This window comes from Lepus europaeus, chromosome 13 (assembly GCF_033115175.1).
Source record: "Lepus europaeus isolate LE1 chromosome 13, mLepTim1.pri, whole genome shotgun sequence".
Taxonomy (NCBI): Eukaryota; Metazoa; Chordata; class Mammalia; order Lagomorpha; family Leporidae; genus Lepus; species Lepus europaeus.
Genome location: NC_084839.1, coordinates 50321584 through 50342404, shown reverse-complemented (window position 1 = coordinate 50342404; position 20821 = coordinate 50321584). Strand labels below are relative to the sequence as shown.

Here is a 20821-nt window from a genome sequence, read left to right as displayed (position 1 = left end):
TCTAGGCTCCCAGCTTTTGCTGGGACCAGCCTTGGCCATTGCAGTCATAGGAGGAATGAACCAGCAGATGAAAGATCTATTTCTCTGTCTTCCTCTCTCTGTGTCACTCTTTCAAATAAGTAAAATATATTTTTTTCAACTTTATATTTTATTTATTATTTTTTGAGATGACATTTTTAGTTTACATTATAGTCAAAGGTTTAATATTCCACTAAATAAAGGGTTCAATAAATAAAAAGACCATAATTCAGCAGGAAACTAGGCAAGGGCTATAAACAACATTCACAATCTGTTTTTCAACCAGTAAGACAGACAGACATATTTCAGTTTATAAAAACTTAAAACTATTATGTTGCAGAGGCTATCATAAACAAAACTAATAGGCAAATGATAAATTGGGGAAAATACTTATAAAATACATAACAGCTAATGGGTTAGTAATCATCACCAACATACAAAAAGCTCTTTAAAAATTGGCAACAGACAAGCAACTGAATGGGAAATGGCTACAGGATCTGAAAAGGGAGTTCATGAGAACAAATGCAGATGGCCATAAGCCATAAAGATGCCCAAGTTAGCTGGTAATTAGAGAAAGTCACATTCCAGTAAAAAAAAATAAATCACTCTACAGCCAAACAGATAAAAGAAAAGTTAGAAATAATACCAATTGCTGATAGGATGAGGAAGAAGAAATATAAATTGTGTAGAGCTATTTTAGAAAGTTACCTGGCAAATATTTAAATACTAAAAATATACACACACTTGGATCAACAAATCACACTTGGGAATATATCACATACAAATAAAGTCATCAATAAAACATTTATTGCAGCATTGCTCTTACTGCAAAAATCAAGAAACAAAAAAATGAATTTCCAGTATTATGGTACTAAATAATGGTATATCTATATTTGGAATAATAAGCAACCATTAAAAAGAATTAATTTAAGCTGTACCAGCTGACTCAAAAACATGTTCCTGAATATATCTTTGAGTGATGAAAGTGTAGAAAAGGGCATACACCACAATTTCATTTTAAAAAAGCAAATACTGATCAAAGCTCAAGATATGTGTGCACTGAAGTAGGCACATTGTGTCCCTTTGTATGTGTGTTAGAGAGAGACAGAGAGAGAGAGAGAACATACAAACCAGCTTGCTAACACACATGACTTGAAAAGTCAGGTAAGAATGCAGGACTTGGAAAGAAATGAATAGTATGATTCCATTTATGTTGATCACATTTATCAAAGACCTGGAATCACGTGGATTAGATAACGTGATTTGCATGAGCTTCCATTTAACACCCAGTCCCCATTCTTCAACTACTGCAGAATCATTCAGCATTTTCTTGACCAGTGAACTGTCAGTTCCATGCAATGTAAGCCTCCCAATCCTTTGTGTATTTTGTAACAATCCTACTGAAAAATATTGTTTTTCATTAACTGTGAGTTTTTATTTTTTGAAAATGAATTTTTAACACCACTTTTCAAATTGGAGTGTGTTTTAACATACAAATGCTACCTATACAGAAAAGGAATTTGTAGAAATGAGGAGTTAATAATGATATGTTTACTGACCATTGGAATATCCATTAAACAAAAACATGTTACAGAAAAATATGCATGAACTATTCCATTTCAGTAACAAGAAGCAAAATCTTAATTATGGATATAAGCTTAATATTTCTATGACCAAGAAACATATGGAAAGTTTACAAAGCCATTGGCACAGGTGGCACATAAAGGGAAAGGAAACACAGAGGAAGGGGCAGATTACTTTTATATCTATGGTCTACTATTACATGTGGTCTGCTTTTATATCCCTCTGCATTGTATTACTTCACTTATTACAACAAGCAAAAAGTATTGCTTTTAAAATCTGAAAACATTAAGTAATGAAAACAAATTTAAATTGCAAACAACAAAATAAAGTAAGTTGAGTGTTACTTAGTACTTACCTCATGGAGTCTGCTGTGAAGATTAAACAAAATAATTCAAGTAAAGTGCTTAGCAGATTCCCCACATTCCAATTCCAGATGTTTGATAAATGTTAGCTAATTTTTATTCTAAAACACAGGGTGAGGGTTGACATTTGGCTTAACGGTTAAGACATCAATAACTCATATCAGAGTACCTGGGCTTGATTCCCAGCTCCAGCTCCTAACTCCAGTTCCCCACCAAGGCAGATCCTGGGAGGCAGTAGTGATGGGAACACTGGCAGGTATGAGCATTTGAGGACTGAACTAGCAAATGCAAGTGTGCTTCTCTCTCTCTCACTCCATATATAGATTTGTATCTTAAATTTAAAAATAATAAATAAATTAAAGACTACAGAGAACAAAAGAAATTACTAAGCTAAAGAAACAAGGCCTATGAATATACAAGTACTTTTCCTAATATTACTGAAACTGGTCCATTTTGCACTAAGGACGCATATTATGGTAATTATACACTTCATAAAACACATTCTCACTGACAGTACAAATAAAATTACAATTAGATAAGCAAGGTACTTGTACAATAAAAAGGAGATGGCAATTTTTTTGCCTTGAATGCTACTTGAAAAACTTTTAAGAACCATCCTGAGGCACTATGCTTCTGTTGCAACACTTGGAACCCTGGACATACCTGGGCCCTGGACATTTCCCCTATGTGGGCAGAGATGCTACAGAACAAATTCATATACATTGGGAAGTAGTATAATATTCTCCTGAGACCCGTACACCAAGGAAATCCATTCCTAAACAGAAATTGGCAGCCAAGACCTATCACCATCTGGAACTCCAGATCCTCTTGAGGCCATGGCTCTGTGCTACCTGATGGCCATGGTCCTCAACAAAGGTCTACAAGGTGACCAAGAACATGAACAAGACAAGGAACAGCTATAGCTGTGGGCGCTTCTGCAAGCAGACCAAGTTCATTTGGGACAAAATTTAGATGGTGTGTGGCTTTGCCTTATCTGAACACAGCGCTACAGAACTGCTCAAGGTCTCCAAGGACAAAAGGGCCTTCAAGTTCATCAAGTAAAGGGTGGGAATGGAATCCATGCCAAGAAGAAGCATGAGGAGCTGAGCAGCATCCTGGCCACTACAAGTAAAGCTGCAGCCAAGAAGGATAGGGCCCCTTCAAGTCCCTCACCCAAGCCCAGTGCTCTACTTCTGTCCAGGTACTGAGGGGGAAGGAAGGGTCAGTCCATGGAATGGGGCCACAGAAGCAAGCAGCCAACAGATACTGGAAATTTTTTTTAATCATAATAGTTGACACACACCAAAACACACACACACAAACACACACACACACACAGAAATTCTACTCCCAATTCTGGGAATTTCTCTGCTACCTTGTCAAAAAATATGTTGGTTTACTTATGATCTACAAACTATAGCCCATAAAATACTATTCTTGTTGCCCAACAAAATATTAAAATAGCCTCACAAATTTTATGCATGTTATCAGTCTTAATACTCACATAGAATTGACTTTGTCTTCAGGACCTTGAACTTGGCCTGTCACAGTGCCTTTGCTGGTATTCTTCACCCAGCCAACCACTCCTATTTTCTTAGCTTCACCCTCTGTATACTGGACAGGAAAACACAGGAGAAAAGACGTCCAGCATCAAAAGTTTGACTTTTATAAACCACATGATCCTATTTTTCAGAAAACATGAATTTGATGATCATTTTTCCTAAAATAACAGTCTATACAACCAAACTGTGTAGCTGATCTACTGTAACACTTCTACTTACAATAACCTTCACTTAAAGTGTTTCCGTTGTTAAATTTCACTCTCAGTAAAAACAAGTATATTATGAAAAAAATAAGCTCGTAGGAATTAAATAAATAGTAGGAATTATTTCAGAAACAGTTTCTATGACGTGTTTAGGGATTCATAAAATCGGCTGCATTGCCCTCATACATATTAACACAAAATTACACTGCTAATCTGAGTTCTAAAATGACTATCAATCCATGATTCTCAGAAATGGAGGAAAATATCTACTTATAAACAACAAAGCATTCACAGGCAGAAACACACTAAAACATCTTAAAATTTCCAACAAAAATGGAGAAAAAGAATTTCAATAGAAAATTAAACTAACAAAAACATTAACATAGATATGCTGCCTTGCAGTTATTGTAGAGTAAAAGACTAATGATTTCTTCTGGCTCTGGACTTACCACAGAAATGTTGCAACTGTCTATGGATAAATTTCTCTCTCCTATTAATGTCATTTTTTATATTTCCTTTTCTCAACTCTAAATTCAGTTTTATTACTGGAAAATAAAAAACTAGCAATATTTTGATTTTGAATTATTTTAACTACATCATATTAAAATTCTTGTGAATTCACTCTATTAGAATTTTTTAAAAATGTGCTGTTCCTGTTTAGAGGTCAAGATAATCAAGACCTTTATACTACACAACAGCAACTAGATGAGATAATAGAAACCAACATGATTACAGCTAGGATTGATGAGGAGATGGTTCTGAAAACTAAGTCAAGCTCTTACTACATAATAAATGGACAACCCAAATTGTGAGTGATGGGGCTATCACAAAATACAGCCTTTGTTGGTAGGAACATGTCTGAACCCTCAGTAGTGGAGAACCACAGGGGCCTACTCAAGTAGGTAAAAAATGCACACTACAATTAACTTTTAGGAAGAGTATTTTTTTTAACACATATTAACTTTTTTCTTGTTATTGTTCCCTAAACAATGCAGTATAATTATTTATGTAGCAATTACACTGTAATACTAGGTATTAGTATTAGTATTACAGGTAATATAAACAGTATATGAGCTAAACAGAAGGATTTCGTAGGTTATTTGCAAGTATAATGACATTTATACTTATTAAAATCTGTGGATGGGGGTGGGAGGAGAAGGCGGTCCTGGAATCAATCACCTAAGGACATTGAAGAATCACTTTATTTCCTTCTAGAATTTTCAATGCATTTGTAATATCATATGTATATCCATGTGTGAACATAATATACATACATTTTATATTTTCTTTGCTTGCCTAACAGTAACTATTTCCTTGCTATTAACTATCTGCTTCACCTATTTTTCCACTAACAGTGTTTCTGATTTATGGTTTTATGAAACATTTTTGCTTAGTCTTTTTAATATCTGTACTTAGTTCCTTACATGGTTACTACACAGCAGCAGCTGTGTTATGTCTTTAGCTACACATGCCTAAACGCTCCCTGAAAATCATGGGCTGATTTTTACACCCACTAACAGGAATACCTAGCATCTTCACCAGAAACATTCAAATTTTGAAAACTTTATTTAAAATAAATAAAATACATAGAGAGACAGAGACAATTAGAGTTCTCCTACCAGCTGGTTCACTTTCCAAATGCCTGCAACAGCCAGGGCTGGGGTCAGACCAAAGCCGGCAGCCAAAATTCAATTCAGATCTCCCAAGTGTGGCAGGCACCCATGTACTTGAGCTGTCACCTCTTGCCTCCCAGCAGGACCATTAGAAGAAGCTGGAATCAGAAGCAGGACCAGGACTCCCACCAAGGCATTCCAATATGGGATGTGGACATCCAAAACAGGGGCATCTTAACCACTGTGCCAAATATTTACCCAAAACTACTATTGTTAAATATATTTTGGGGGGTGGGCAGTGATGTGTAGTAGTAGGTTAAGCCTCCACCTACTACACTGGCAACCCATCAGAGCACTGGCTGAGTCCTGACTGCTCCACTTCCGATACAGATCCCTGCTAATGCACTTGGGAAAGCAGTGGAAGGTGGCAAGTGCTTCGGACCCTGCCCTGACGTGGGAGTCCAGGAGGAATATCCAGGCTCCTGGCTTGGACTTGGCCCAGCACCAGCCGTTGTGGCCACTTAGGGAGTGAACCAGCAGGTGAAAATCTCTGTGTTTGTCTCTCCCTCTCTCTCTGTTACTCTGCCTTTCAAATAAATAAAAAATCTTTAAAAACAAAAATATTTCAGAAGCTACTAGCTATTCACACAAAACATAGAGAGAAAAATATAATTTGCTAACCTGATCAACACCCATGTTTAAAAGTGCACTGTGGAATAGAAATGAGATTGATATTGTTCTATATTAGGTACCACAGTTGCATTTATTTCCTATTTTTTTGAGAATCCACTGAGGTCCTCTGAACTTGTCAGAACTTACTATTCTTACTGAATACTTTGAGATTCCAAAGAACCACATTGTTACATTTCTTTTAAGTTCTGTTGCTTACCTTTACACACAGGTACACACAATTTTCTATGCAACATCATGCTGAGCAGTCTATCCACGGGAATTTCTTCCCTTTTTCCCCTCGTCTTTGAGCATGGTGCCTCCATCACTAGGCAGAGTGATTAGAGTAAGTCTGCCTCCATCACTAGGTAGAGTGGCAAGAATAAGTTTGCTTCCATTTGTCAAACTGGGGCTTATTCTGATTTAACCTGAAACGACTTCTTTACAGCTGCAAGTGGTGGAAGAAAAGGGCTAGACAACTACAAATCCTTGATTTCCTGCTCGTGATGAGGCAGGATACAGCGAGTAGGTCGCCAAAAAGACTGGACTGAATTCCACCAGCCCCTCTGTTCTGAAGCAGCCTCAACTTTTGCTGTCAGGCCAGGATTTCCCTACAGGACAAGCTTCCAAAGTGAGTGGGATGCGTTTCAGTAACAGGTGTAGCCCACAAACATTTACAAAGGAAAAGACTGGCTGCCTTAAAGGCAAAGGTGAGGGTGAATAGAGATTGAACCAAGCACTTTCCCAGCTCTCGGCCCTGAGCAGTGAGTTGCGGAGACCTTTAAGACAAGGAGGACTTCCGGATGACCGGACGCAGTGGAGGCCTCTTCCGGGTTCTGGCAAACCCGCCAGCCAGCAGTTTCTGAGTTTGTATAAGCAGTGGCAGACTTTTCCGGCAACTGACACATCCGCTATTGTGTTACTTTCCAGACAAGAGACAAGCTGGCTAAGAACCTTGTTTTCTTTTCGTCTTCATCCACGGACACTCAGCATTCTGACCACGCAGCCAGGATGGACGCCTCAGTCATCAGCCCGGAAGCACTCGTGAGCCCTGGCCTTGCAGCAGCTTCCGGTTGCCAAGGAAGAGCCAGATGAAGGGTGCCGCACCTGTAGTGAGTCGCCCGGCCAGATGAGCCAGCGAGAAGCTTTCGGGCCGTGCACGTCCGCGCGGGTCTCCTCAGGTCCAGACTCACGCAGCTTCGCAGTTTCCCTCTCAGCAGCCCTCGGAAAGAGCTTCTGGTTGTTTGAAGAAGGCCACAGGTCCTGAAAGCTGGCACATGCCCACACGCTACTGTTGAGGTCCAGCAGCTCGGACGTCCCCAGGAGAAAACCACTTCAGCATGTGGAAGAGCACATCTTCGGGGAAACTCAAGATGGTTAGGTTTCGGCTCTCTTAGCCTTCACTTGGTAAGGAAGCACTTGGCACACCTGTGGTAGACCATCCGGCCCCTTCCCAGCACCCTGTGGCACGGCCTGTCCACCTGTTAGCGCCTGAGCTCCCAGGAAAGAGTATTTTTGAAAATAAAGAGTGACGAGAAGTTTTAACTGCTGAAAACCTCAGAACTACTTCCTTGTGCAACACTAGCATTTTCCTTTGGCTGTGAGAGGGTTTATTCCATTCAGGATATGAGGAAAATCCTATACTTTATATTCAGTATACCCAACCAAAATGCTTAATTACCACCACTCCAAGAGAGGCACTTTTGAAAATCATTGAAAACATTAAAAACTAGGACGGTGGTAGTGTTGTTAATGGGTTATTTAAAAAGCAATAATAAACATGTTTTTATTTCTCTTGTAGCTTTTCAAATGTGAACATTTTGGGGACCGGCACTGTGGCATAGCGGGTAAAGCCGCTACCTGTAGTGCCGGCATCCCATATGGGCGCCAGTTCGAGTCCCAGCTGCTCCACTTCCAATCCAGCTCTCTGCTATGGCCTGGGAAAGCAGTGGAAGATGGCCCAAATCCTTGGGCCCCTACACCCACGTGGGAGATGTGGAAGAATCTCCTGGCTCCTGGCTGGCCATTGTGGCCAGTTGGGGAGTGAACCAGAATATGGAAAATTCTCTTTCTCTCTCTACTTCTTCTGTTTGTCTAACTTTCAAATAAATAAATCTTTTTTTTTAAATGTGAACATTCTGTAAGCCTCTTCTTACATATATCTGCTTCAGTGAGTCTCAGTTCCCTTTTAAATAACACAGTCTTGTTCTGAAAGGCTGTTAGCTTGTCCTCATTCATTGCAGACAGCATCCAAAGGATAATCCCAGAGGGACAAGTATGTGAACCCAGTGGTCACACACAATATGCAGTCAGTTCACCATGATTGCTGTGGTGCCAGTCCAATGAAGACTCTGACCTGACAGACTATATTTAAAGAAAGCTTTAACAAAAATTCCAATAATTTCAATGAAATATTTGTTTCTTCATTTGTTGTCAAGTATAGGAAATAAGCAACCGACTAACATCAAGTATAAAATTCTCTGTGATTAAAAATAACAGAAGAAAATATGGCAATGAAAATAATAAGATTGTATTGACTTACCATTCTGAAGCAAACACCTGTATGAAAGAAAGATAAAAAGAAATTTCAGTTTGACTCTCTTTAAAAATACATATATATTTTTTCAACTTAACTTTCATGTACTTATTAAATGATAAATAAATGAAACCAAAGTTTAATGAAATTCTGAACTACATATTCTATTTTAAAGTGCTAAATAAAACAAAATGGTTGGGGGACCAGCATTGTGGTAGTGGGTTAAGCTGCTACTTGCAATGCTGGCATCCCATAATGGAGTACCAGTTCAAGTCCTAACTACTTTGCTTCTAATAAAGCTCCCTGCTAATATATATGGGAAAGCAGTGGATAATGGCCCAAGTACTGGGGTCCCCTGACATCCACAAGAGAGATCCAGATGGGGTTTCTGAACCCTGGCCCCAGCCTGGTCCAAGCCTGGTTATTGTAGCTATTTGGAGAGTGAATCCACATATTAATGATCTCGTGTGTGTGTGCATGTGTGTGTGTGTCCCTTTGCTATGCTGTCTTTTTTTTTTTTTTTTTTTTTTTGACAGGAAGAGTGGACAGAGACAGAGAGAAAGGTCTTCCTTTGCCATTGGTTCACCCTCCAATGGCCGCTGCAGCTGGCTCACCACACTGATCCAAAGGCAGGAGCCAGGTGCTTCTCCTGGTCTCCCATGGGGTGCAGGGCCCAAGCACTTGGGCCATCCTCCACTGCTATGCTGTCTTCTAAATAAAATTTTTAAATGCTTATTATATGGATAGTGAGTATATTTGGCATAAAATTTACCTATTTTCAGCTTTTAGAATTTCTTCTTTAAATACAAATACTAAACTCTAGTTTAAGTGCAATGAAACTTTCTTGTTTTAATTTTACTTCTAGTTATAAGCCCAGTGAAGCATATATCAGAAATGAGATGCTTGACTATAACTTGGCTTCTGTAAATACTTGGAATCTCTGTGGTATGGGCTACATTATGTTGATACTTGGAGTCCTACAGGTTTGGGTTGTATTACTGATCTTGGTTGTTTTCTCTATCTAGACTATAGTAGACCAGGGCATTCCATATTGACCAACTACCTTGGTTACCCAACCTGCAATACTGGGAGCTCCATCTCAGATAAGAATGTTATGGGATTCCATAACCAGAGTTGTTTGGGACCAAATACTGATATATGGAGAACTGAGCTGAAAAGTAAAGGCAAAACAAGAGGCAGTCAGGTTACTAGCTATCAAGTGTGTGCACTTATGATTTGGGACCCTTTAGCAGAAAAGGAAAGCCTTCTTACATCTGTTTTCAGAATGGTAGCAATGACCCTAAATACCAAATCGCAGGTTATTCCTGAAAATTGCTACTTGGAAGACACTTAATCCAAAAAGATGCACAGAACAGACATCTTTGGGATAGATATGCCCCACCTCTGAGCTCCTTCCTAGGAGTAGGGCCTAAGTGAAGAAACATTAGGAGTGTGGCAGGGGCAGAAATACAATGCTCATTAGTACCAAAACTGCAACTTCATTTTTATTCTCACCTAGAACAGAAAATTTCCTTTTTGTACCCAAAAAGCCAAATGATTTTTAAAAACACATTTCACAGAGAGGACATTAGCAATTAAAAACACACTGAAAGTGGCCAGCACCGTGGCTCACTTGGTTAATCCTCTGCCTGTGGTGCAGGCATCCCATATGGGCACCGGGTTCCAGTCCTGGTTGCTTCTCTTCCAGTCCAGCTCTCTGCTGTGACCCGGGAAGGCAGTGGAGGATGGCCAAAGTGATTGGGCGCCTGCACCCGCATGGGAGACCAGGAAAAGCACCTGGCTCCTGGCTTCGGATTGGCGCAGCGTGCCGGCCATGGCAGCCATTTGGGGGTGAACCAACAGAAGGAAGACCTTCTTCTCTGTCTCTCTCTCTCTCACTGTCTAACTCTGCCTGTCTAATAAAACACACACACACACACACACTGAAAGCTGAAAGGGATAAGTGTATCAGTTAAGACACAGCTTATGATGCCTACATCCCATATAAGAGTGCCTGAGTTGAAGTCCTGGATCCACTGTCCATTCTAGCCTCCTGCTAAACACCCTGGGAAGCAGCAGGTGATGGTTCAAGTAGTTGGGTCCCTACCACCAATGTGGGAGACCAGGATTGAGTTCCTGGCTGGGAATCAATCAATCTCCCCCCGTTCCAATAACTCCCTTTCAAATAACTAGCTAAATAAAAATGTTATTTCAAAATACATTGGAGGGCCCGGTGCTGTGGCATAGCAGGTAAAGCTGCCACCTGCAGTGTCGGCATACCATATGGGTTCCGGTTCAAGTCCCAGCTGCTCCACTTCCTATCCAGTTCTCTGCTATGGCCTGGGAAAGCAGTAGAAGATGGCACAAGTCCTTGGGCCCCTGCACCCGCATGGGAGACCAGGAAGAAGCTCCTGGCTCCGGGCTTCGCATCAGCACGGATCTGGCCATTGTGGCTAATTGGGGAGTGAACCAGTGTATGGAAGAGCGCTCGCTCTCTCTCTCTCTCTCTCTGCCTCTCCTTCTCTCTCTGTGTAACTCTTTCAAATAAATAATTAAAAAAAAATACATTGGCATAAATAAGCCATTGTAGATCCACACAAATGGTATTACTCAGCAATACAAAGGAATCAAATATGGATACAAGCAATAACATGTATGAATCACAAACACAACATGTAAATGAAACAAGCCAGACTGACATATAATATGTAATTCCACATTCTGGAAAAGGCAAAACTACAGAGACAGAGACTGACTGCTGGTTGTCACGACCTGGGAGAGAGTGCTATAAAGTGGCACAAAGGAATTTTTCGGAGTGATGGGACTGTTGCATATCTCAGTTGTAGCAGTAGATACATGACTGCATGCAGTTGTCAAAATCACTGTATTGTATACTAAAAATAGTGAATGTCATTGAATGTAAACTATAGCTTCATTGAAAAAACATTCAAAAAATTGCTTTGGGAAGTCCCAGAGTCTAGATTAAACTGATCTCCACAGAGATCAAAAGATACTGCTTCTACCCACAGCAACGGAGACTAGTTAAAAGGATACAGAGGAGATCAGTAGCCTAGATATTTTATAAGCAGATTTATAATAATGTTTCCTGACATTAGTGTATTGTAGTATCGAATGACTATGAATAAAAAGAGCAGTGAAGCAATAAAAAAAGATAGTATCATAAATAGAATTTTTACAGGGCTATAAAATATTGCAAAAGATATATATAACATGTGCAGGAATGATGAGTAGCAAGTATTGATCTTAAGGAGACTCAGAAAGGCAATCTGTTATATAAATGGAGGAAAAGACATTAAGTAGTAGACATAAAAAAAAATGGCAGAAAATTCAAGAAACTTCAGGTCAACCAGACAATGCTGAAAAGAGAGAACTAGACAAAAGTGTATAGTCTTTTTATCATGAGCGGGGGAATTTCAGAACATAGTAATATGCTGACCAAGTAAGTAGATTGAAAGTTTTGGTCAAGGCCATAGTATGTATATTCCCCTCTTAGTTCCTCAACAGTGAGCAGCTTCATATAGTAGGATAACGAAAAGAGTACATGCAACTGAAGTAAACATAAATTGGAAACACGATCTCTCCCCTATTCAGAGTGGTCCATGAACCAGCAGTACCAATAGCACCTTAGAGTTTTGGGGTTTTTTTTTTATTAATTTTTATTTATTTTCATCTACTTGAAAGCCAGAGAGAAAGAGAGAGAGAGAGATTGGGAGACAGAGAGACAGACAGATCTTTCATTTACTGGTTCACTCCCCAAAAACCCACAACAGCCAGGGCTGGAATTCCATCCCAGTATCCCACTTGGGTGGCAGGGGCCCAAGCACTTGTGCCACCATTTGCTTTCTCCCAAGATACATTAGCAGGAAGCTGGATCTCACTACACCATACCTACTGCCCCCTGAGAGTTTCTAAGAAAATCAAATTCTCAGACCTACAGAAAGAGAAACTCCACAGGTTGAGTCCAGGAATCTGATCGTAATATTCTCAGCTGATTCTTATGTCCACTAAAGTTTAGAATTAAAACTGGTTCCATGTTAAAGGAAAATCTGGGAGAAGTTTGAAAAGGACTTATATTTCAGGTCAAGAATTGCATTTCAAAGGGAAAAACTAAACTCGCAGGGTACTGCAAATGTGATGCAGTGCTGTGGTTCAAGTTGCTATTGAGGATAAACCAGGTACTTATACTTGCATATCCATGTTGCCACACCTATTTTACAAGTCAGTGGCAGCACTGTATGAAAGAACAATGGTGCTCCCTCTCCTGCACCCTAATTGAACCTGGTGTTGGAGCAGCCAAGGCAGCCTGTAGCTTAAATTGCTTCCTCCACCTTTACTATTTTCTGCAAAAAATACTGGAACTTTCCGAGAAGGCAGCTGAGGAATGGTTCTCCAATAAAGAGTAACATTCTTTTTATTTATTTATTTATTTATTTTTGACAGGCAGAGTGGACAGTGAGAGAGAAAGAGACAGAGAGAAAGGAGGAGTAACATTCTTTCAACATGTATGAGTCCCAAGCAGCCATTCTACCATCTACTCACTGATGGCAACAAAAAGCCATTAGCTTGTCATAGGGTTTGAAGAACTCCTACCAGTGAAACCAAACACAGATAATCCACTGATTACATGTTGTAGGGTTAAGGAAATCACCTACTCCAATCTATTGATGGAATATTTTTCTAACAGACAATCTAATCATCAAGGAACTGTAATATATGTAACAAGCAAGCAACTAAATGCTGATTATTCACATAACGTATTTATTAGTTGTCTAATTCTAAGTGCAAAGAATGAGATGAATATATGGGGCACAATCCCTGCATTTAGGAATTTAAGTACAGTGAGAAAGACAGACAAATAAGCTGGCAATTAAAATACAGAATAGTGACACAACACTTCTTTCAAATTACAACACTTCTTTCAAAGTCTTAGAAGCAATGCGTGCCTGAATCTGTGATCACGATAGACTCGGAAAGGGGCCGGGAGTGGCAGGAGGTTGATAATGGGTACCAAAATGCAGTCAGGTGAAGGTAATAGGTTCTGGTATTCCACAGACCAGTATAGTTAACTATAATATGCAATAAAGCAAATGGAAGCTCTAATAGCCTGAATTATGCTATGTCTATCCTTTTTAAATACCACACTATATCCTTACAAAATGTACAGATATTTCATGTTAATCCAAAATTTTTAAAATAAATACAAATAATTAAAAAAAAAAAACACAAAGAAGCAATATGTGACAAGGGATCTCAAGACCTACCGGCCATTAACTTTACAAAGCAGTGAACCATGAAGGAATCAACTGTCCACAGCTCAAACACACTTGAAATTTTCTGACAATTCCTGAGAGTTCTGATCTGCAGTTTAAAACACACTGTGCAGCCGAGAGACATCTACATAGGGAGAGAAAGTGAAGGTAGAGACAGACTTGCTGCAGCCTATCAGCACCAGCTTGCATCAAGCACTTTCAGGACACAGCCTCCGCTGGGGAAGATTCTTCCATGGGATTTCATGACCTCCCTGCACGGCTTCCACCTCACTTGCTGAAGAGACGGGAAGCTGATACGACACATGCAGGTCTTTTACACACACACTGCTCTGGAAACTGGGACAAACATCAGCCCCTTCAGTCATGAAAAATGCAAGCACAATATGCTGTTCAGTCAAGGCTCACTCAGCTGCAACTGTTCCTTGCACTGTGAAAGGATGCATCAGTGAGAAACCTGAGGTGAATGTTTTCAAAGCAAATCATGCTGTAAGTTTACAAAGAAATGTTGTTATTTAAAGAAATCATAAGGGCCAGCACCGTGGTGCAGTAGGTTAATCCTCCGCCTGCAGTGCCCGAATCCCATGGGGCGCTGGTTCAAGTCTCAGCTGCTCCTCTTCCAATCCAGCTCCCTGTGGAGGATGGCCCAAGTCCTTGGGCCCCTGCACCCACATGGGAGACCCAGACAAAGCTCCTGGCTCCTGGCTTCAGATCGGCCCAGCTCCGGCCGTTGTGGCCATCTGGGGAGTGAACCAATGGAAGGAAGACCTTTCTCTCTCTCTCTCTCACTGTCTGTAACTCTACCTCTCAAATAAATAAATAAAATCTTTAAAAAAAAAAGTAAAGAAATCATAGGATGAACTTTAAATGTCAGCATCCTTTCATGTAAAATTATATTTTCATATCTGTCATGTACCCCACCTCCTGGGATCTAACTGCATGTGTCGATTCAGAATGCAGGAAATGATCTAGTTACCACCTTACAGCACAACAGCCCTTAATGATTTCAAAGATCTTTAATTATTACAAAAGCTTCCCTTACATGGAATAAAATTCTGCCTCACCTAACTTTCACCATTAACACAGGGTCTGTTTTCCCCCGAGACACACACTGTGGTTTCTTCAAATAGTTGAAACAGCCATCACACGTTTATCTCTTCCCTGAGCTCACTATCTCCAAGCACTTCAATTTAATTGGAGACAGTTTTAAAGGCCCAGAGATATGGCCCTGCACAGTATATAGAAACAAGCCACCAAGCTGACCTTCAAAATGCTAGTGTCATCATCTCTTGAGAAAACAGACATGTACAAAGCAACTGCAGTGGAAAGCAGAATGGATGGGAGAGAAGAAAAAACAAGTAGAACACAACTCTAGATGAAGTAGGAATAAGAACAAAGATGAGAGAGGGTAGTAAAGTTAATGATATTTGATTTCTAGACTTGAACATACCCAGAATTTCAACCTCTAAAATACAGCTTTTCCTTTTACCTGTGCATGGAAGGAAAACTTGTCTAAATCATGTGGTACCTGACAAAGCCACTTCATAATCCATCCTAGCTTTTATTTATTTATTTATTTATTTTGACAGGCAGAGTGGACAGTGAGAAAGAGACAGAGAGAAAGGTCTTCCTTTGCCGTTGGTTCACCCCCCAATGGCCACTGCAGTCGGCGCAGTGCGGCCGGCGCACTGCGCTGATCGGAAGCCAGGAGCCAGGTGCTTCCTCCTGGTCTCCCATGCGGGTGCAGGGCCCAAGGACTTGGGCCATCCTCCACTGCACTCCCAGGACACAGCAGAGAGCTGGACAGGAAGAAGAGCGACCAGGACAGAATCCGGCGCCCTGACCGGGACTAGAACCCGGTTTGCCAGCACCACAGGCAGAGGATTAGCCTATTGAGCCACAGCGCTGGCCTATCCTAGCTTTTATTTTAAGCTTTTTTTTTTTTTTTTTTTTTGACAGGTAGAGTGGACAGTGAGAGAGAGAGAGAGAGACAGAGAGAAAGGTCTTCCTTTGCCGTTGGTTCACCCCACAATGGCCGCCGCGGCTGGCGCGCTGCAGCCGGCACACCGTGCTGATCCGAAGGTAGGAGCCAGGTGCTTCTCCTGGTCTCCCATGGGGTGCAGGGCCCAAGCACTTGGGCCATCCTCCACTGCACTCCCGGGCCACAGCAGAGATTGAGCTTTTATTTTAAGAAAACTGCTCTTTATATATATATATATATATATACATATATATATATATAGCATATATATATATAAGGTTTATATATACTTTTAGAGTATATAGTACTCCAAAAAGGCTACTCCTATTGTAAAATTGAGTTAATACTGGCAGAAACAAACCAGTGAATTTCTACACTACATGTAAACCATTAGATTGCCACAATGCATTTCTAGGTGTCCCGTATGAATACATATTCACCTGAGCTGGTAAAGCATGAATTTATCTACATACATACAATCAGTTATTAAACAATTTCCCTTCCAAATTCTCATATTATACTATAATGTATTATAGATGTAATCAGAATTAAACATCTGTAGTATATTTTAAGCCATGCCACAGTTAACAAATTCTCTAAAAACACAGGCTCAGTGCCAAGCTCCGTTGACTCTCCTCCCAGCATCCCCAGCGCCACCACAGTTCTTGTGAAAGTGGAGAATTCTAAAGGTAGGGAATAGAAAGGATGAAAGAAACTTCACAGTGTAGAAACCTGACAAACACTATTGCAGCAATGTGAACCAGGTAACATCAAGAGTGGTAAGTCACACTGATTGTCTGCACCCTTGACATGGTATGATGAGACTGGCACTCTATCTCTCTCACCTTTCTCTCAACAACCCATGACTCCAGTCTTATCATGACAAAAATGCCAATTAGGAAGCAGTCTACAGAGTACTTAACCTTGAAGTCCTCAAAGTACTCTTCCAAATTGCCAAGGTCATCCAACACAAGGCAAGTCTGAGTCTCACAGGCTAAAGGAACTTAAGAAGATGACACAATTACGTGTAATATGGTGGAGCCAGTGTTGTGGCACAGCCTGTGAAGCCACCACTTGAGATGCTGGCTTCCCATATCAGAGTGCTAATGCACCTGAGAATGCATAGGAAGACGGCCCAAGGGCTTGAGCCCCTGCCACCCATGTGGGATACCAGGATGGATTTCCTGGCTCCCAGCTTTGGCTTGGCCTATTCCTGGTTATTGCAGCCATTTGGGGAGTGAACCAGTGGATGAAACATCTCTGTCTCTCTTTTTCTCTCCCTCTTTCTATCTGATGTTATGCCTTTCAAATAAATAAATGTTTAAAATAAAAAAATTTTAAAAATGTACTGTGGTATCCTTGTTGGGATCCTGGAACAAAGAAAGACATCAGGTAAGAACTAAGGAAATCTGAATAAATATGGACTTTGATTTAAACATTAATAATTAAACAACCAAAGAGACAGAGTTCCCATCTGCTGATTCATTCTCAGAAGCCCACAATAGCCAGGGCTAGGCCAGGACTGGGCTGGGGCTGAAGCTGGGAGTCTGTAATGCAATCCAGGTAACCCATGTGGGTGGTAAGAACCCAATCACTTGAGCTATCACTGCTACCCTCCAGGATCTGCACTGGTTGGAAGCCAGGGTCCTAAGCCAGTGCCAAGAATCAAATCCAGATGCTCCAATGTGGGAAAGTGAGCATCTTAACCTGCTCCCAAGCACGGACTTCAATTGTGTGGTCTCTATACTGCCTTCCTACCTTTCCTATAAATCTAAAATTAGTCTAAAACAAAAAAAAATTTTTTTTTTAAAGAAGTAGAGGAAGAAAAGACATGATGGAAAGCAGCTTTAGCCTATGGCTCCATATGTGAGCTCTGTGGCCTAAGGAATGAATCCACTATTTGTAATATTGCTTCTATAAATGTATTTTCCTGAAGTACAAACAACCAACTCATAAACTAATTCTTGAAGTTCAATGTTTGTTAATTAGGGTGTTTGCACTTGAGGATGAGGCAAGGTTCAGTGTATTTGACCTTCAGAACATTTTAAGTGCCATTTTGTCACCAAGATTGCTTTAAATTCAAACATTCTGAATAGAACTATAATACACTTTATTTTTGGCTGGAAAATATTTTCTGTGATAAAACTCCAGTTAGCGCCGCAGCTCACTAGGCTAACCTTCTGCCTGCAGTGACGGCACCCCGGGTTCTAATCCTGGTTGGGGCGCCGGAAGGAAGGAAGGAAGGCCCGGGAGGGCAGTGGAGGATGGCCCAGGTCCTTGGGCTCTGCACCCGCATGGGAGACCAGGAGGAGGCACCTGGCTCCTGGCTTCAGATCAGCGCAGCGTGCCGGCCGTAGCAGCCATTTGGGGGGTGAACCAACGGAAAGAAGACCTTTCTCTCTGTCTCTCTCTCTGTGAAGGAAGGAAGGAAGGAGGGAAGGAAGGAAGGAAGGAAGGAAGGAAGGAAGGAAGGAAGGAAGGAAGGAAGGAAGGAAGGAAGGGAGGGAGGGAGGGAGGGAGAGAGGAAGGAAATTGTTTATAACTTTTGACAATTCATTGTCAATTATTTCTATGTAATCTTTATTACCCCGATAAAAGGCTAATGGCTTATATTTATTTCTTAAGTAATAACTAGAAAATGGTGAGCAGTTTTGTGAAACAGACACGGACACAATGAAAGGGGCTGTGCCAGCACGTGACAGAGACAGTTTTTCTGAGTGTGCAGACTACTTACTGACCAAGTTTAACTTCCCTGTCTTCAAAAGGATAGTCAAAACATCCTCAGAGCCATGAGAAATGACCCCAAGGACCAGATGCAAATGTCCTGCTTCAGTCTGTCTGTTCAGTATGTCAATTAGGAGGTAGGCAAAGTACAGGATGGAAGGGTCTTGAGAAGAGAACCAATAGGAAATATATACTGATTAAAAGCCTGGACTCTGCAATTAAAACTGTCGAGGTTCAAATTCCAGCCTCATCACTTAATCCTCTGTGTTCTGAAAAAGTTACTTACTAGTGCCTCAATTTCTCCATCTATTAATTTAAAAAATGGTTGAAATCACATGGATGAGAATTAAATACTACAATGCACTTAAAATTTTAAGTATAGAGCTTAGCATACCATAAATTGTCAGGGAATACCAATGTAGATGTGAGCAATAAATGATGATGATATTTTACCACATACTATACTTCAGTAAATAAATAGTGCGAATTGCATTCTCTTCTATTTAACGTACTTCAAACTGTAGGAGCTACTGCCCTGAAGTTAATTTTTAAACCCTACTATCTTGGTATTATGCATTTCTTTCTTAAAAAATATACAGTCGTAAATTTTTACTTTAAAAACTTTTTACAGATATACAAATTTGTACATATTTATGGGACACTATGTAATGTTTCCTTAAATGTATACATTGTGTAATGTCCAGTCAGGGTAAATATATTTATTTTTTCAAGAATTTAATGGTTCTTTATAGTGAAAGCACCCAAAATCCTATCTTCTAGGTTTTATGTTTTTTAATATAGAAATATACAGTGCATTATCCATAGTCACCCTACTATTCAACCAAACTCCAGAACTACTTAGTCCTATCTTTCTCTAACCTAGTTACCATTAATCAATATTTCCCCATCCTCACCTCCTCTATTCCCTCCCCAGCCTCTTGTTTTCTTTTCTTTCTTTCTTTTTTCTTTTTTTTTTTTTTTTTTTTTTTTTTTTTTTTTTTTTGACAGGCAGAGTTAGATAGTGAGAGAGAGTGACAGAGAGAAAGGTCTTCTTTCCGTTGGTTCACCCCCCAAATGGCTGCCACGGCCGGCGCGCTGCACCGATCTGAAGCCAGGAGCCAGGTGCTTCTTCCTGGTCTCCCATGCGGGTGCAGAGCCCAAGGACCTGGGCCATCCTCCACTGCACTCACGGGCCACAGCAGAGAGCTAGACTAGAAGATGGGTTAACCGGGACAGAATCCGGCGCCCCAACCAGGACTAGAACCCGGGGTGCTGGCACTGCAGGCAGAGGATTAGTCTAGTGAGCCGTGGTGCCAGCCACCACCATTATATTTTTAACTTCTATGAGATAATCTATTTTTTACACTCTACATAAGAGTGGGATCATGTGATATGTCTTTCTTTGCTTGGCTTATTAACTTTAATATAACGACGTTCAGTCCCACCCATGTTGTTGAAAATGGTAAGATATCACCCTTTTTGAGGTTGAGTAGCATTCCACTGTGTATGTGTACCATATTTTCTTTATGCATTCATAAGTGGATGGACACACTTAGATTGTTTCCATTCCCTGGTTATTGTGAAGAGTGCTGCAACAAACATTGCAGTATAGATGCCTCTTCAACAGATGTGTTTCTTTTCCCTTGGTTATATACTCAGTAATAGGATTGCTGGATCATATGATAGATTTATTTTTAGTTTTTTGAGGAATGCTATTTTTTTATTTATTTGAGAAGCAGTGAGAGAAGAGAGAGACAGAGATTCCATTCTCTGATCTGTGGTGGAATGAGAAGGCCATGCCAAGATGGCCACTGGCAAACGGGCCAGCGTCAGTAACTCAGGAATGGCTTTGGAACCCACCTGGCAATGGAGCCTGCCTGGCAACAGGCTGTGATTGGTTAGGGCATAAACCGCCCCTTGACTGGATTGGCTGCCTTGGCTATTTAAGCTGCTGTACTAACTGAAATAAACAAGTCTGTGGACTGCTCACCTCTGGCCCACTTTCACCCGACTCCCAGGGTCTGTGTGGTGACTCTTGCTCCCACCACACTCCTCCTCTCAGGACAAATCCACCTCAACACTGGTCTACTTGCCAAACGTTCACAACAACTAAGACTGAGCTGAGCCAGGTATATGGCAGGGCCAGAGTCGGTAGCCACGAATGCAGTCCAGGTCTCCCACACCAGTGGCTCAAACACAATTAAGTGAACCATTACTGCTGCTTCCCAGGGTCTGCACAGGTCGGAAGCTGGAGTCTGGAATCAAAACCAGATTCAGAGCT

General features: G+C 40.8%; 1 protein-coding gene and 1 pseudogene across 4 annotated transcripts in view; one reads left to right on the top strand and one right to left on the bottom strand.

The window, feature by feature from the left end:
• Positions 1-20821, bottom strand: part of ACYP2 (acylphosphatase 2) — a 321268-nt gene that overhangs the window by 141292 nt on the left and 159155 nt on the right. For 3 of the 4 annotated variants that reach the window (XM_062209437.1, XM_062209439.1, XM_062209435.1), the window contains 2 exons: positions 8554-8570; positions 3469-3578 (listed from right to left, as the gene is read on the bottom strand). In XM_062209437.1, the coding sequence (XP_062065421.1) occupies positions 3469-3578; positions 8554-8556 (113 nt within the window). In that variant the 5' untranslated portion in view covers positions 8557-8570. Of the gene's footprint in view, positions 1-3468; positions 3579-8553; positions 8571-13829; positions 13895-20821 lie in introns of those variants that run through there. The other variant, XM_062209436.1, reaches the window with a different exon arrangement.
• LOC133772956 (large ribosomal subunit protein eL36-like) lies at positions 2801-3172 on the top strand (annotated as a pseudogene).